Here is an 18,875-nt window from a genome sequence, read left to right as displayed (position 1 = left end):
TGAATTGGGAGCTGGTTCCACAGGAGAGGAGCCTGAAAGCTGAAGGCTCTGCCTCCCATTCTACTCTTACAAACCCTAGGAACTACAAGTAAGCCTGCAGTCTGAGAGCGAAGCGCTCTATTGGGGTGATATGGTACTACGAGGTCCCTAAGATAAGATGGGACCTGATTATTCAAAACCTTATAAGTAAGAAGAAGAATTTTAAATTCTATTCTAGAATTAACAGGAAGCCAATGAAGAGAGGCCAATATGGGTGAGATATGCTCTCTCCTTCTAGTCCCCGTCAGTACTCTAGCTGCAGCATTTTGAATTAACTGAAGGCTTTTTAGGGAACTTTTAGGACAACCTGATAATAATGAATTACAATAGTTCAGCCTAGAGGAATTAAATGCATGAATTAGTTTTTCAGCATCACTCTGAGACAAGACCTTTCTGATTTTAGAGATATTGCGTAAATGCAAAAAAGCAGTCCTACATATTTGTTTAATATGCGCTTTGAATGACATATCCTGATCAAAAATGACTCCAAGATTTCTCACAGTATTACTAGAGGTCAGGGTAATGCCATCCAGAGTAAGGATCTGGTTAGACACCATGTTTCTAAGATTTGTGGGGCCAAGTACAATAACTTCAGTTTTATCTGAGTTTAAAAGCAGGAAATTAGAGGTCATCCATGTCTTTATGTCTGTAAGACAATCCTGCAGTTTAGCTAATTGGTGTGTGTCCTCTGGCTTCATGGATAGATAAAGCTGGGTATCATCTGCGTAACAATGAAAATTTAAGCAATACCGTCTAATAATACTGCCTAAGGGAAGCATGTATAAAGTGAATAAAATTGGTCCTAGCACAGAACCTTGTGGAACTCCATAATTAACTTTAGTCTGTGAAGAAGATTCCCCATTTACATGAACAAATTGTAATCTATTAGACAAATATGATTCAAACCACCGCAGCGCAGTGCCTTTAATACCTATGGATTTCTTCAATTAGTGATGAGTAGAAAGATGTCCTAGCTTTACGGAGGGCTTTTTTATAGAGCAACAGACTCTTTTTCCAGGCTAAGTGAAGATCTTCTAAATTAGTGAGACGCCATTTCCTCTCCAACTTACGGGTTATCTGCTTTAAGCTACGAGTTTGTGAGTTATACCACGGAGTCAGGCACTTCTGATTTAAAGCTCTCTTTTTTAGAGGAGCTACAGCATCCAAAGTTGTCTTCAATGAGGATGTAAAACTATTGACGAGATACTCTATCTCACTTACAGAGTTTAGGTAGCTACTCTGCACTGTGTTGGTATATGGCATTAGAGAACATAAAGAAGGAATCATATCCTTAAACCTAGTTACAGCGCTTTCTGAAAGACTTCTAGTGTAATGAAACTTATTCCCCACTGCTGGGTAGTCCATCAGAGTAAATGTAAATGTAAAGTAAATGTAAATGTCAGGAAGCTGGAGTTTAGATTTTTAATTAATTTATATCAAGCTTTAGAGATTTACTTTCAGTTTGAGTTAAGGAAGATCATTTTAGAAAAAAGATGATTTGAAATAGAATAAACAAATTAAAATGTGCGAAATACCAAGTGTTCCAATACTCTTGAGGGCAACTGAGAAAGTGAGGAGCAGCATCTTACATCTCATTTTCTTTGCAGCCAATGATTCCACCAGGTGATTTCACTGATTAATATCACTTTGAGCAGATGGAATCAGTTAATCAGTGAAATCACCCTCTCGGCCCTTTCTGGAACAAGTTGCCCACCCCTGGTCTAAATTAAAAGATGCTCCAATCATATAGAAAACAACACCACATTATTTGCCTGATGATAAAGATTCCAAAAAAGGTATAGTTTGGAGAATCTGTGACTGAATGTTATGGAGTTATGAGGTAAAAGCAGCAAGAATGGTGACAAAGGTCAGTTTCAGTATGTACAGGGGTCAAAAGTTAAAGTTGCTCCATTAGTTTTGCTCCAGCTGTATTCGTTGCTTGTATCACCATTTGAAGGATTGTTTCAGTTATCTGCTGCACTAATAAGACAACAACAATAAGCCACCTGAATTAAAGGTGAAATGCTGCTTTTAACAACCTGGACCTCATTTCTGTAATAAAATACGGTCGTTTACTCATCAATATAAGTTTGGTGTGATTAGAAGTTCATAGTTCAAACGACGTGTTCAGTTCAAATCTGGAGCAAAGATTTTTCTTCTTCTACTAAGGTGGATTAGAACTTTTTGTGGTACACAGCACCAACTACTGGACAGGAGGAACATAGTCAATGTGACTGATTTCAAAATGCAGCTCTTTCAACCAGACGTGTGGTGCTGTGACATGTCAATCATCTGTGTCCAATCAGATTTCAGGGAAAACCCGACCTCCACGCTAGCTCCACCCATGCCAGGAAGTGTTTGACATTTGAACATTTCCTGTTTCACTGTGACTGATAAATTGGCACTTCCTGTTTGAGTGTGAGCTTGCCACAGAGTTCCTGCGAGATTCCACGGGATCTCGTTTGTCAATCCAGGAAGTGTTTAACATGTGAACATTTCCTGTTTTACTGTGGATTTGAAACTTGGCACTTCCTGTTTAGGACGGCCTGTACCATGAGTGAGCTTCACGCCGCTGCGCGACGCTTCGCTCATATTATAATTGTGAATGTGTAAGCACTTTGAATTACAACTTGGTACTAAGAAATGCTGTATAAATAAAGTTACTACCCTGTGTGTCAGCTGCATGGTACGGCTTTCACCAGCATGTCTGTGGACAAGAGAACTCAAAAACGGCTGGGCAGATTTCCTTCAAACATGGTGAGAATATTACTCTGATAGACATGAGGTGATTAAATTTTGGTGTCATTTGGTCAAAGGTCAAGAAAAACAGTGTCAAACAACCAACCAACACCTTTTTGTATCTTTCAACAATCACGAAGCCTAGATGGATGATCGAAAGTCATGCACAGTCAAAAACACCATGACAGATAAATGTTCATTTAAAGTATATCACGTCACGTGCATCAGCCCTCTAAAGTCTTTCACTAATATTAACTTATGTACATGTTGACAAATATACAACAGCCCAGTTATCACCCCTGGAAGATCTCAGACCTCTGCCAACTACAAACAGTGTAATCAGTAAAAGTTGTGCTCACAAAAATCAATATAGTGATACATTCATTAAAATGTTAAAAATTATAATTCCCCTTGAAGACATGAGACCAGAATTATTCCACCTCATGACCACCTCCATATAATGTGCTACCACTGTGTGAACAGTCATAGAAAGCAAGCGAAGATGATCAATGTTCACTTTTAGACCAGAAATAACTGATGGAGAGGGATTTGTGATCATTGTGAGATTGTACATTAATTAGTCTGTCTGTCACTTCTGGCAACACAGAATCAAAAACAGACTTGTGCTGTTAAAAACAGCTGCCGCACCGTTGCAGTACACGTCTGCAGCAATGATTCACATCATGCTGGTTTTGGTTGCCCTCTGAACAGTAGGAATGCATTTGTACTATAACAGCACCAACTCAGCTGGATGCCCTCTGAAAGCTTTTATGCAGAAAGGGTTACAAATTAAATTATTATTGTTACCTTCTCCTTATTTTTGAAACATGGTTCTACCGCTTGATGCAACAAAAATCAAAATAAATGTAAGTGGTACATTAACAGAAATACTGAGCTAGCAAGCAGAAGCTAATGAGCCAATTAATGTTATTGTAGAAATAAGTTCTTTCTGCTTCTCCCTTTTTCACTTTTGGTCACCACAACAGATGGATGGACCTGCATGTTGATTTGGCACAAGTTTTATGCCAGATGCCCTTCCTGACACCAGTCCACATTATATGAAGAATGGGTAAACACTTACCCTAGATTTAGCTTGCTGACCTGTCATTGCTGCTGTTGTCTCACATGGTCCAAACAAGTGGAGTGCCAAGTAGTATGAAAGTTACATTCCCTCTTTATTTCAGATTGTGGTCTTTCAGTTTGAGAGCATGATTTCTTAATTTTCTCTGTCTCCAAATCACAGAACCTGTTTCTCATTCAGATCATCATCTTTTTCTTGTTTTGCAGTATCAGACATTTCTCCATGTTTGCATTCCCATGTGTCACAAGACAGGAAGACTAGAACTTACCCATATGGTGGAGGACTCGAGGATCCATCATCTTTGCCATCTGTTGGTTCAGTTTGGCCATCTGAGATGGGTTCACATTCTTTGACATATCTCCTCCTGGAAGACATCCAGTGAAGACAGCCACAGGTTCAAGATTTAAACCAAAGATTTAAACCTGTTATGCTTTATGTTAGTTTTTTTCCCTGTCATTTTATGAAGACTGGCAAGTTAAAGTTTGAAAGTGACGCAGCTAGAGAGTCATAACTGTGCTCTGCTGGAATAAAAGTGCAGTACAACTGGACTGCATCTGGCCCACAACAAAACTCCATCATTTTATGAGAAAGTCAGTCTTCAGATTCAGATAAGGTCATGAACACAGCTCCAGATCAAGTTCTCAAGGATTACGCATTATTGCTATGTCAAACAGAAAGCCCTGTGGTACCTTTAAAGAGACCTTTAATGCCACCCATCTTTTTCACCATCTGGGCAAACTTTGTGTACTGTGTTAGGAGCTCCTGGACATCACGGGTAGCAACCCCTGATCCCCGGGCGACCCTCTGGATCCTGCTGGGTTGCTTGCTGAAGAGTTTGGCACCATCTTTACTATCCAATTCTATTGAGAGAAAATTAGAAGAAAAATAAATCTCCAGAAGTGAAGGTCAGCTGTGGAGAACATGACGGCTCCCTATAACAGACTGTACAATAAGACTGTGAATAAATCCCCCGGCTGGTGTTACCCTGGTCATTCATGCTGTCCATGATGGTCATGAGCTTCTTCAGCCTGGCCATTGACTCTTGTTCATTGCCTTTACTCATAAAGTCGGTCCCAAATCCAGGGATCATACCCTGAACACAGAAACACAGAGGGTGGACATTAATCACACGTCATTCCACTGAAACCTGTTTGTGCAATTATTCACAATGTCATTGTTTTGAAAGTCTAATTGCAGTCTGACTGTTTGACATGTGTGAATAAGAACTCGCTGAAACTGAAGTGCATGTGTATGACAGAACCCACCGTGTTATCGTGACAATTTACAGATTCATTCATGCACCAGCAGTGGAATGAAGTCTTTATAGTGCAAGTGATTAAGTCCTCAGTCACACCACTGCCAAGGCCTTTCCATTACTGTTTGCTTATAACAAACTTGGAGCAGGAAAAGTTTTGATCTCGATTTCGAGTCCATTGAGTTTTCTTAACTTCATCAGAGTCTTCAGATCTGAATTCCAGTCAGACTCAAATTAGCCACAACTTCAACTCTGGTGTGACGTATCATAGCGTGTTTACCATGATCTGTCCAAAAGGTCCCATCTTCATGATGTTCTGAAACTGTTCGTACATGTCTCTGAGTGTGAACTGGCCTGTGGAGGAGATATCAGAGGTCAGCAGGGAAACCCATGAGGTTGACCATCACTGAGCTTCAGAGTTTGATGGATTCTTACCGTGTTTCAATTTGTCAATCAGCTCTTCATTATCATCTAGCTTGAGCTCGTTGACTCTGTCAATCAAACCTTCAATGTCCCCCATTCCTGGTGGAAGGAGAAATTAAAGCAGGTTTCAGGAAAAGACTCAAGACAACATATTTAATAACGAATAGTATCAGTGGAAACCGGGTGAGGGCGTATCAGCCAAACCAAACCAACAAGAAGCACACTGACTGTCACACTTACAGTTAGACAGAACTCACACCGTCTCTGAAATATGAAGTTGAAGCAATAAAACAACTTCTTGACTCAAAGTGTCTCAACTGTTTCTGGCTCCAGGATCTCGTTTAGTAAAATATTGGATGGTGACCAATAAAATGAAGAAACCAAGTTAGCTGAAAACATTTTTGATTGCAGTAAGTTTAATGAAAAGATATGTTGGTTTTGAGATGTTATGTTCAGAAATCAAGGCAGATGGTGGTAAATCATCATTACCCAGCAGTTTGCTGATAAAAGGCTGTGTCTTAAATGGCTCAAAGTCATCAATATGTTCTCCTGTTCCAATGAAGATGATGGGACTCCTGGTGGCAGCAACACTGCAAAGGAAAAGATGAGACCACCAACAAAGTGTCTCAACAAGTGGATGGCAGGTTTTTTTTTTTTAAATATTACTATTAGCAGTAATGAGAATTGCTTTAGTACAGTGACGAGGCCTTACGCGCTCAGAGCCCCGCCCCCTTTAGCATGTCCATCCAGCTTGGTGACGATCACTGAAGCCACATCTACTTTGTCCTTGAAGGCCTTGGCCTGGGCCTCGCAGGCCTGTCCGATGGAGGCGTCCATCACATAGACAATGTTATCTGGTTGCTATGGAAACAAGTACAAAAGATGTGAAAGAGCTGTAAAGACATTCAAATAACGTCCACGGAGCTACAGTTTTGTTTGCACGCTTATGTTACAGCATTTTTTATGATTTCAGTTAAAGTTCAGAGCATAACACGTCAGTATCAAAAATCCCCATGAAGCTGAAGCCGAAGCCGATGTCTGACTGGACCAAGAACCATCATTCTTGCTTGCCTCTACTGGTGGTTGGCTCTCACTGCGGTATTGTATCACTTCCTGTTCCGGAGCACAGCGGTGTTTTTCTGTATCTGTTAGCTGTTTAATCTGCGCAGTTAGATTGATCTAGTTATCTAGATTACGATTTGTTTCCCAGTGTAATCTTTACGTGCCTTAACTAAAGCACTCCTTCTGCTGAATCACCTCTAAATTATTTACACATTATTCACTTTGCGTGTTTTTAGGAATCCGCTAGCTTAGCGTAGCTACTAGCTCTTAGCCGATTTAGCATGGCGGCTTCTCCTGTCTCTCCCGCACTTTTCTGCTCTGGGTGTGAAATGTTTAGTTATTCCTCGGCCTCCTTTAGCAGTAATGGTACTTGTAATAAGTGTAGCTTATTCGTAGCTTTGGAGGCCAGGCTGGGCGAATTGGAGACTCGGCTCCGCACCGTGGAAAATTCTACAGCTAGCCAGGCCCCTGTAGTCGGTGCGGACCAAGGTAGCTTAGCCGCCGTTAGTTCCCCCCTGGCAGATCCCGAGCAGCCGGGAAAGCAGGCTGACTGGGTGACTGTGAGGAGGAAGCGTAGCCCTAAACAGAAGCCCCGTGTACACCGCCAACCCGTTCACATCTCTAACCGTTTTTCCCCACTCGACGACACACCCGCCGAGGATCAAACTCTGGTTATTGGCGACTCTGTTTTGAGAAATGTGAAGTTAGCGACACCAGCAACCATAGTCAATTGTCTTCCGGGGGCCAGAGCAGGCGACATTGAAGGAAATTTGAAACTGCTGGTTAAGGCTAAGCGTAAATTTGGTAAGATTGTAATTCACGTCGGCAGTAATGACACCCGGTTACGCCAATCGGAGGTCACTAAAATTAACATTAAATCGGTGTGTAACTTTGCAAAAACAATGTCGGACTCTGTAGTTTTCTCTGGGCCCCTCCCCAATCAGACCGGGAGTGACATGTTTAGCCGCATGTTCTCCTTGAATTGCTGGCTGTCTGAGTGGTGTCCAAAAAATGAGGTGGGCTTCATAGATAATTGGCAAAGCTTCTGGGGAAAACCTGGTCTTGTTAGGAGAGACGGCATCCATCCCACTTTGGATGGAGCAGCTCTCATTTCTAGAAATCTGGCTAATTTTCTTAAATCCTCCAAACCGTGACTATCCAGGGTTGGGACCAGGAAGCAGAGTTGTAGTCTTACACACCTCTCTGCAGCTTCTCTCCCCCTGCCATCCCCTCATTACCCCATCCCCGTAGAGACGGTGCCTGCTCCCAGACTACCAATAACCAGCAAAAATCTATTTAAGCATAAAAATTCAAAAAGGAAAAAATAATATAGCACCTTCAACTGCACCACAGACTAAAACAGTTAAATGTGGTCTATTAAACATTAGGTCTCTCTCTTCTAAGTCCCTGTTGGTAAATGATATAATAATTGATCAACATATTGATTTATTCTGCCTAACAGAAACCTGGTTACAGCAGGATGAATATGTTCGTTTAAATGAGTCAACACCCCCGAGTCACACTAACTGTCAGAATGCTCGTAGCACGGGCCGGGGCGGTGGATTAGCAGCAATCTTCCATTCCAGCTTATTAATTAATCAAAAACCCAGACAGAGCTTTAATTCATTTGAAAGCTTGTCTCTTAGTCTTGTCCATCCAAATTGGAAGTCCCAAAAACCAGTTTTATTTGTTATTATCTATCGTCCACCTGGTCGTTACTGTGAGTTTCTCTGTGAATTTTCAGACCTTTTGTCTGACTTAGTGCTTAGCTCAGATAAGATAATTATAGTGGGCGATTTTAACATCCACACAGATGCTGAGAATGACGGCCTCAACACTGCATTTAATCTATTATTAGACTCTATTGGCTTTGCTCAAAAAGTAAATGAGTCCACCCACCACTTTAATCATATCTTAGATCTTGTTCTGACTTATGGTATGGAAATAGAAGACTTAACAGTATTCCCTGAAAACTCCCTTCTGTCTGATCATTTTTTAATAACATTTACATTTACTCTGATGGACTACCCAGCAGTAGGGAATAAGTTTCATTACACTAGAAGTCTTTCAGAAAGCGCTGTAACTAGGTTTAAGGATATGATTCCTTCTTTATGTTCTCTAATGCCATATAACAACACAGTGCAGAGTAGCTACCTAAACTCTGTAAGGGAGATAGAGTATCTCGTCAATAGTTTTACATCCTCATTGAAGACAGCTTTGGATGCTGTAGCTCCTCTGAAAAAGAGAGCTTTAAATCAGAAGTGTCTGACTCCATGGTATAACTCTCAAACTCGTAGCTTAAAGCAGATAACCCGTAAGTTGGAGAGGAAATGGCGTCTCACTAATTTAGAAGATCTTCACTTAGCCTGGAAAAAGAGTCTGTTGCTCTATAAAAAAGCCCTCCGTAAAGCTAGGACATCTTTCTACTCATCACTAATTGAAGAAAATAAGAACAACCCCAGGTTTCTTTTCAGCACTGTAGCCAGGCTGACAAAGAGTCAGAGCTCTATTGAGCTGAGTATTCCATTAACTTTAACTAGTAATGAGTTCATGACTTTCTTTGCTAACAAAATTTTAACTATTAGAGAAAAAATTACTCATAACCATCCCAAAGACGTATCGTTATCTTTGGCTGCTTTCAGTGATGCCGGTATTTGGTTAGACTCTTTCTCTCCGATTGTTCTGTCTGAGTTATTTTCATTAGTTACTTCATCCAAACCATCAACATGTTTATTAGACCCCATTCCTACCAGGCTGCTCAAGGAAGCCCTACCATTATTTAATGCTTCGATCTTAAATATGATCAATCTATCTTTGTTAGTTGGCTATGTACCACAGGCTTTTAAGGTGGCAGTAATTAAACCATTACTTAAAAAGCCATCACTTGACCCAGCTATCTTAGCTAATTATAGGCCAATCTCCAACCTTCCTTTTCTCTCAAAGATTCTTGAAAGGGTAGTTGTAAAACAGCTAACTGATCATCTGCAGAGGAATGGTGTATTTGAAGAGTTTCAGTCAGGTTTTAGAATTCATCATAGTACAGAAACAGCATTAGTGAAGGTTACAAATGATCTTCTTATGGCCTCGGACAGTGGACTCATCTCTGTGCTTGTTCTGTTGGACCTCAGTGCTGCTTTTGATACTGTTGACCATAAAATTTTATTACAGAGATTAGAGCATGCCATAGGTATTAAAGGCACTGCGCTGCGGTGGTTTGATTCATATTTATCTCATAGATTACAATTTGTTCATGTAAATGGGGAGTCTTCTTCACAGACTAAGGTTAATTATGGAGTTCCACAAGGTTCTGTGCTAGGACCAATTTTATTCACTTTATACATGCTTCCCTTAGGCAGTATTATTAGACAACATTGCTTAAATTTTCACTGTTACGCAGATGATACCCAGCTTTATCTATCCATGATGCCAGAGGACACACACCAATTAGCTAAACTGCAGGATTGTCTTACAGACATAAAGACATGGATGACCTCTAATTTCCTGCTTTTAAACTCAGATAAAACTGAAGTTATTGTACTTGGTCCCACAAATCTTAGAAACATGGTGTCTAACCAGATCCTTACTCTGGATGGCATTACCCTGACCTTAGTAATACTGTGAGAAATCTTGGAGTCATTTCTGATCAGGATATGTCCTTCAATGCGCATATTAAACAAATATGTAGGACTGGTTTTTTTGCATTTGCACAATATCTCTAAAATTAGAAAGGTCTTGTCTCAGAGTGATGCTGAAAAACTAATTCATGCATTTATTTCCTCTAGGCTGGACTATTGTAATTCATTATTATCAGGTTGTCCTAAAAGTTCCCTGAAAAGCCTTCAGTTAATTCAAAATGCTGCAGCTAGAGTACTGACGGGGACTAGAAGGAGAGAGCATATCTCACCCATATTGGCCTCTCTTCATTGGCTTCCTGTTAATTCTAGAATAGAATTTAAAATTCTTCTTCTTACTTATAAGGTTTTGAATAATCAGGTCCCATCTTATCTTAGGGACCTCGTAGTACCATATCACCCCAATAGAGCGCTTCGCTCTCAGACTGCAGGCTTACTTGTAGTTCCTAGGGTTTGTAAGAGTAGAATGGGAGGCAGAGCCTTCAGCTTTCAGGCTCCTCTCCTGTGGAACCAGCTCCCAATTCAGATCAGGGAGACAGACACCCTCTCTACTTTTAAGATTAGGCTTAAAACTTTCCTTTTTGCTAAAGCTTATAGTTAGGGCTGGATCAGGTGACCCTGAACCATCCCTTAGTTATGCTGCTATAGACGTAGACTGCTGGGGGGTTCCCATGATGCACTGTTTCTTTCTCTTTTTGCTCTGTATGCACCACTCTGCATTTAATCATTAGTGATCGATCTCTGCTCCCCTCCACAGCATGTCTTTTTCCTGGTTCTCTCCCTCAGCCCCAACCAGTCCCAGCAGAAGACTGCCCCTCCCTGAGCCTGGTTCTGCTGGAGGTTTCTTCCTGTTAAAAGGGAGTTTTTCCTTCCCACTGTAGCCAAGTGCTTGCTCACAGGGGGTCGTTTTGACCGTTGGGGTTTTACATCATTATTGTATGGCCTTGCCTTACAATATAAAGCGCCTTGGGGCAACTGTTTGTTGTGATTTGGCGCTATATAAAAAAAAATTGAATTGAATTGAATTTCAGTCTTGTCAGAGTTTAAAAGTAGGAAGTTGCTAGACATCCAACTTCTCACTGATGCAAGACAATCTTCTAAGGATTTTATATGGATGAGATTACCAGCAGTTATCAGCATGTATAACTGAGTATCATCAGCATAGCAATGAAAGGTAATCCCAAAATGAAGCAATATGTGACCAAGGGGTGCTATATAAAGGGAGAAAAGCAGGGGGCCTAAGACGGGCCCTTGTGGAACCCCAAATTTCCTGATGGGACTCCACATTTCATGAAGAATGGGCAGGGGTGGCCTTGAATTGGGAAACTTCAGCACTGGAAACAAGTGCAGTTAACCACTTGTCCACCACGGCAATGTGCTCTTTGTTGGACCCAGCCTCAAGGAGACATTCAAGGAAATGTAGCTTTTTCCATTTCCAGATAGGCTTTATTTCTGGTGGTGGGTTGCAGAGGTTACTGTATATCACAAATGTCTACATAATTTCACATCAGAATATTGATGCCCACATACACTACTAGTAACTCCATGATATTCAGTCACTGATAGCCTAAGCTATACCTTTTTGGAATCCCTATGTTCAAACAACGTGGTATTCTTCTCATGCAGCATTTTTAAATTTGGACCCCCGTGTAACTCTTCACTGACCCCTAGCTGGCTACAGCTACCACACATTTTAAAGTCCCTATAGATGGGTGACCAAAATGCCATATCAAAGGTTTTATTTCTTTGGGTGGCAGTGACCAAGCTTTATGGTCCAAGGACTGCTACTTCAGTGACTCAGATTCAAATGGTGGGGACTCGGGACTCGACATGGAAGTTTAGCCATTTCATTACAACACTGCCATTTACAACTATATTCAGATTTGATAAATGTTCAATTCTATTCTCTGGTTTACCGCAGTCCAACATTAGGGGTCTCCAATTGGATCAAAATGCTGCAGCCAGACTTTTGAAATGAAGCAGAAAGTTCAACCACATTACACCCATTCTGGCGTCCCTTCACTGGCTTCCTGTCCCAGTGAGATCAGATTTTAAGGTTCTGCTACTCGTCTATAAATTTGTTCACGGACTGGCACCTCCCTACCTAGCTGACCTAATTAAACCCTACGTATCGGCCCGGTACCAACCCTACGTCCTGGCTCCAAAGGTCTCAAATGTCATAAACTGCAAGAATACCCGTCCCTCTATTCCACACCTTAAATTCTGGAGGCACTACTGGTGACAGATTCAGAACTGACATACTGAGAAGGACAGACCACCAAGCTGCAGCTGTCCTCACATAATGGCCAGAGGCCTTCAGATACTGACCACAGCGTTAGAGACTTGAAGCATCTCCTCAAACAGCGAGTCTTCCTGTTTGTGTCGCCCACTAGTGTCCACTATGATGATCTCAAAGTTCTCGCCTTTGAACTTCTCCACGCCTTCTGAGGCAATGACCACTGGGTCCATCTCTGTGTAACTGAAAACCAACAACAACAATGAATATGTGGCATACACCAGGGGGCAGTCTAATGTTATGTGTGTACAGTGAAGAAAAAAAAAAATCCTCACCTTCCATAGAACGGAATTCTGGCTTTGGTTGCATTCTGTTTGAGCTGATCAAAAGCACCTTGTGAGAAGAGAAGAAAATACCACATACGTACCTATGAGATCCCAGCTGACTGTGCCGGAATGTAAATCTGCACTGGAATATTAATCTGTACTGGAATGTTGGCATGTCCTATTGCATCAGTCAGGACATAAACATAATATTTTTGCATAAAAATAAAATCATGAATTTATTTTCCAACATGGACAACTAAAAAAAAATTACATAATTCCTTGAAAGATTTTTCGTGTATATTTTGTCAGCCAACACATTAAACGCTGAATACTACAAGTACTACTTGAAAAACTACAAGTGTTAAATTTGCTGGATGTTTTTTGGACCTTTACAGGAGCTGACAGACAGAAGAGCTCTCTAAAGTAGGACAGTGTGTGAAGATGTAAATGTAAAATTAATAATTAATGGCTTGTTCTTTTTCATGCAGACACCAGAAGTATGATTGAAACCTGTTTCAAAGGTTTTGGAACGGTTTGCTACAAGTAATTTACACTATCGAAGAAATATTTTGGCATCGTGCATATTCACGAGCTCTCCACATCATTTAATTCTAATTTCATTTTACCGTTCTGCTGGGATGGACTAACCCATCCACTTTTTTGTAGTTGTTCTACAAGTCCTCCAGTTAACACTGCAGGGAATTATCAAAATTATTAATTAATTTTCTTGTCATTTGAACATTAGTTATAGTAAATCAATTTCTAAATAAATATTAGGAAAAAAAGGGGGTGGGGGGCAGAGGGAAGCATTTTTACCAGCTCTGAAGGTGTCGGCACAGATCAGGCAGGTCTTCCAGCCTTTCCTCTGGTAATAATAAGCCAGCTGGAGGAAAACAGAGCTATTATTGTGAGAACATACACGCTAAACATCACGACGGGGTGCGTCATCTTAAAAACAAAGACAAGAAAACTAACATTCACAGATAAAGCTGCTGAAATTAAGATCTGTAGAGGATTCAGAGGAATCAGAACAACGTTTCAACAACAATCCTGCTGACATTAAGACATAATACCATAACTATCGGTAACCTCAGCTGGTTTAATCACAAGTTGCTGTTTGTTGTTTCCTTTTTGTGACACTGAGCTACAGACTATTCAAACCCGTTCGCTCAATGAATACTTTACATTTATGTGTGTGTGTGTGTGTGTGTGTGTGTGGGGGGGGGGGGGGGGGGTCCCAAATAAATGATGCATTTGAATTTTGGGAAGTGGGAACTGACTGACTGTTTCCCAAGGTGACTGACATCCAGGACAAAGGCAGTTGTGGAGTGTGATGGATTCTGCAACACAGCACAGACGCCTGCTCCCAGATCAGACCGGACCGATGCACGTGTCCTACCATTATCATTACCATTATCATTGTCATTTCAATCAAGGCAAACCATATAACTTGCAGAACTAACATATGGTTTGATTACTTTCTGGGTTTGCATTTTTACCATGTTTCACTTGGAACCTGACTGAGTCCCACCATTTCTTAAGTTTGAACTGAATTTAAGCCCCACAACCAAAGCGAACTATTTGAGGAAATGGATCATGGCAAATGGTCCACAACTCTACTGCACTTATTCATCTTACAATGATGCCTCACATTCACACACCAATGACAAAGCATGCTGTCATGCAAGTTGTTCAACTACACAATGGGAACAACCTGGGGATTAAGGACCTTGTCTAAGGAAAGATTTTTTGAGTCTGATGGGGAATCAACCTGAGGACCCTGTGGACACAAGCTCACCACTCAAACCTCTAGACCATCACATAGCATACTGACAAGGGTACATGTAGAAATATGTATAATTAATCAATCAATCAATCAATCAATTTTTTTCTATAGCGCCAAATCACAACAAACAGTTGCCCCAAGGCGCTTTATATTGTAAGGCAAGGCCATACAATAATTATGTAAAACCCCAACGGTCAAAACGACCCCCTGTGAGCAAGCACTTGGCTACAGTGGGAAGGAAAAACTCCCTTTTAACAGGAAGAAACCTCCAGCAGAACCAGGCTCAGGGAGGGGCAGTCTTCTGCTGGGACTGGTTGGGGCTGAGGGAGAGAACCAGGAAAAAGACATGCTGTGGAGGGGAGCAGAGATCGATCACTAATGATTAAATGCAGAGTGGTGCATACAGAGCAAAAAGAGAAAGAAACAGTGCATCATGGGAACCCCCCAGCAGTCTACGTCTATAGCAGCATAACTAAGGGATGGTTCAGGGTCACCTGATCCAGCCCTAACTATAAGCTTTAGCAAAAAGGAAAGTTTTAAGCCTAATCTTAAAAGTAGAGAGGGTGTCTGTCTCCCTGATCTGAATTGGGAGCTGGTTCCACAGGAGAGGAGCCTGAAAGCTGAAGGCTCTGCCTCCCATTCTACTCTTACAAACCCTAGGAACTACAAGTAAGCCTGCAGTCTGAGAGCGAAGCGCTCTATTGGGGTGATATGGTACTACGAGGTCCCTAAGATAAGATGGGACCTGATTATTCAAAACCTTATAAGTAAGAAGAAGAATTTTAAATTCTATTCTAGAATTAACAGGAAGCCAATGAAGAGAGGCCAATATGGGTGAGATATGCTCTCTCCTTCTAGTCCCCGTCAGTACTCTAGCTGCAGCATTTTGAATTAACTGAAGGCTTTTTAGGGAACTTTTAGGACAACCTGATAATAATGAATTACAATAGTCCAGCCTAGAGGAAATAAATGCATGAATTAGTTTTTCAGCATCACTCTGAGACAAGACCTTTCTGATTTTAGAGATATTGCGTAAATGCAAAAAAGCAGTCCTACATATTTGTTTAATATGCGCATTGAAGGACATATCCTGATCAAAAATGACTCCAAGATTTCTCACAGTATTACTAGAGGTCAGGGTAATGCCATCCAGAGTAAGGATCTGGTTAGACACCATGTTTCTAAGATTTGTGGGGCCAAGTACAATAACTTCAGTTTTATCTGAGTTTAAAAGCAGGAAATTAGAGGTCATCCATGTCTTTATGTCTGTAAGACAATCCTGCAGTTTAGCTAATTGGTGTGTGTCCTCTGGCTTCATGGATAGATAAAGCTGGGTATCATCTGCGTAACAATGAAAATTTAAGCAATACCGTCTAATAATACTGCCTAAGGGAAGCATGTATAAAGTGAATAAAATTGGTCCTAGCACAGAACCTTGTGGAACTCCATAATTAACTTTAGTCTGTGAAGAAGATTCCCCATTTACATGAACAAATTGTAATCTATTAGACAAATATGATTCAAACCACCGCAGCACAGTGCCTTTAATACCTATGGCATGCTCTAATCTCTGTAATAAAATTTTATGGTCAACAGTATCAAAAGCAGCACTGAGGTCTAACAGAACAAGCACAGAGATGAGTCCACTGTCCGAGGCCATAAGAAGATCATTTGTAACCTTCACTAATGCTGTTTCTGTACTATGATGAATTCTAAAACCTGACTGAAACTCTTCAAATAGACCATTCCTCTGCAGATGATCAGTTAGCTGTTTTACAACTACCCTTTCAAGAATTTTTGAGAGAAAAGGAAGGTTGGAGATTGGCCTATAATTAGCTAAGATAGCTGGGTCAAGTGATGGCTTTTTAAGTAATGGTTTAATTACTGCCACCTTAAAAGCCTGTGGTACATAGCCAACTAACAAAGATAGATTGATCATATTTAAGATCGAAGCATTAAATAATGGTAGGGCTTCCTTGAGCAGCCTGGTAGGAATGGGGTCTAATAAACATGTTGATGGTTTGGATGAAGTAACTAATGAAAATAACTCAGACAGAACAATCGGAGAGAAAGAGTCTAACCAAATACCGGCATCACTGAAAGCAGCCAAAGATAACGATACGTCTTTGGGATGGTTATGAGTAATTTTTTCTCTAATAGTTAAAATTTTGTTAGCAAAGAAAGTCATGAAGTCATTACTAGTTAAAGTTAATGGAATACTCAGCTCAATAGAGCTCTGACTCTTTGTCAGCCTGGCTACAGTGCTGAAAAGAAACCTGGGGTTGTTCTTATTTTCTTCAATTAGTGATGAGTAGAAAGATGTCCTAGCTTTACGGAGGGCTTTTTATAGAGCAACAGACTCTTTTTCCAGGCTAAGTGAAGATCTTCTAAATTAGTGAGACGCCATTTCCTCTCCAACTTACGGGTTATCTGCTTTAAGCTACAAGTTTGTGAGTTATACCATGGAGTCAGACACTTCTGATTTAAAGCTCTCTTTTTCAGAGGAGCTACAGCATCCAAAGTTGTCTTCAATGAGGATGTAAAACTATTGACGAGATACTCTATCTCCCTTACAGAGTTTAGGTAGCTACTCTGCACTGTGTTGGTATATGGCATTAGAGAACATAAAGAAGGAATCATATCCTTAAACCTAGTTACAGCGCTTTCTGAAAGACTTCTAGTGTAATGAAACTTATTCCCCACTGCTGGGTAGTCCATCAGAGTAAATGTAAATGTTATTAAGAAATGATCAGACAGAAGGGAGTTTTCAGGGAATACTGTTAAGTCTTCTATTTCCATACCATAAGTCAGAACAAGATCTAAGATATGATTAAAGTGGTGGGTGGACTCATTTACTTTTTGAGCAAAGCCAATAGAGTCTAATAATAGATTAAATGCAGTGTTGAGGCTGTCATTCTCAGCATCTGTGTGGATGTTAAAATCGCCCACTATAATTATCTTATCTGAGCTAAGCACTAAGTCAGACAAAAGGTCTGAAAATTCACAGAGAAACTCACAGTAACGACCAGGTGGATGATAGACAATAACAAATAAAACTGGTTTTTGGGACTTCCAATTTGGATGGACAAGACTAAGAGACAAGCTTTCAAATGAATTAAAGCTCTGTCTGGGTTTTTGATTAATTAATAAGCTGGAATGGAAGATTGCTGCTAATCCTCCGCCCCGGCCCGTGCTACGAGCATTCTGACAGTTAGTGTGACTCGGGGGTGTTGACTCATTTAAACTAACATATTCATCCTGCTGTAACCAGGTTTCTGTTAGGCAGAATAAATCAATATGTTGATCAATTATTATATCATTTACCAACAGGGACTTAGAAGAGAGAGACCTAATGTTTAATAGACCACATTTAACTATTTTAGTCTGTGGGCAGTTGAAGGTGCTATATTTTTTCTTTTTGAATTTTTATGCTTAAATAGATTTTTTCTGGTTATTGGTAGTCTGGGAGCAGGCACCGTCTCTACGGGGATGGGGTAATGAGGGGATGGCAGGGGGAGAGAAGCTGCAGAGAGGTGTGTAAGACTACAACTCTGCTTCCTGGTCCCAACCCTGGATAGTCACGGTTTGGAGGATTTAAGAAAATTGGCCAGATTTCTAGAAATGAGAGCTGCTCCATCCAAAGTGGGATGGATGCCGTCTCTCCTAACAAGACCAGGTTTTCCCCAGAAGCTTTGCCAATTATCTATCAGAATATTAAAGGCTGTGACATTGTTGGCCCACAATGCTGCTCCATGGACAAATGACCTAAGACATCAGTCAGTGTTTGCTGTGCGGCATTGTGGGACCAAAAGGGAGGAAACCACAATAAGACCATTACAGGGTTCGCTGCAAGATTTTTTTTTTTTTTAGCAGAGTAATGGGATGGAAAAATCAACTTAAAAAGTCAGGGACCACCGCAATCAATCCCACAATGAGAGGCTCTCTTGTTTACATAAGTGACATCATAAGGGGTTAGGTCCATTAAGAGAACTACCCCGCAGCATCGATAAGGGTGTGCGTTAGACAGGTTATGTATCAGACGTATGTTGTCACCTTGGAACAGGTTGTCGTTTTCCCACTGCCCTGCAGACCAACAAACATGATGACATTGTTCTTCCCTTTAGTAGGAGTCCAAGCCTTCACGCCAGGATCCACCAGCTGAACACAAACAGTCCAGCAAATAAACAACATTTTACATTTGCTCTTACATTTTCATACATGTTCACTTAAATTCATCCAAACTTACAAAAAAGATTATGTGGATTTTTTACTATTCAATATCACATTCAGTCTTGA

The 18,875-nt window shown here is 40.7% G+C and overlaps 1 protein-coding gene across 3 annotated transcripts in view; it reads right to left on the bottom strand.

Moving 5' to 3' along the window:
- The window catches only part of srp54 (signal recognition particle 54), a 35,591-nt gene that overhangs the window by 3,444 nt on the left and 13,272 nt on the right, over positions 1-18,875 (bottom strand). For all 3 annotated transcript variants that reach the window (XM_034195562.1, XM_034195561.1, XM_034195563.1), the window contains exons 6-16: positions 18,633-18,737; positions 13,610-13,676; positions 12,803-12,860; positions 12,560-12,710; positions 6,250-6,398; positions 6,027-6,127; positions 5,550-5,636; positions 5,395-5,468; positions 4,844-4,952; positions 4,549-4,719; positions 4,128-4,223 (exon numbers count right to left, since the gene is read on the bottom strand). In XM_034195562.1, coding sequence (XP_034051453.1) covers positions 4,128-4,223; positions 4,549-4,719; positions 4,844-4,952; positions 5,395-5,468; positions 5,550-5,636; positions 6,027-6,127; positions 6,250-6,398; positions 12,560-12,710; positions 12,803-12,860; positions 13,610-13,676; positions 18,633-18,737 — 1,168 coding nt within the window. The remainder of the gene's footprint in view (positions 1-4,127; positions 4,224-4,548; positions 4,720-4,843; positions 4,953-5,394; positions 5,469-5,549; positions 5,637-6,026; positions 6,128-6,249; positions 6,399-12,559; positions 12,711-12,802; positions 12,861-13,609; positions 13,677-18,632; positions 18,738-18,875) is intronic.

This window comes from Thalassophryne amazonica, chromosome 19 (genome assembly GCF_902500255.1).
Source record: "Thalassophryne amazonica chromosome 19, fThaAma1.1, whole genome shotgun sequence".
NCBI classification, from domain to species: Eukaryota; Metazoa; Chordata; class Actinopteri; order Batrachoidiformes; family Batrachoididae; genus Thalassophryne; species Thalassophryne amazonica.
Note: the sequence above shows the minus strand (reverse complement) of the source record. Positions and strands in the feature narration are given on the sequence as shown.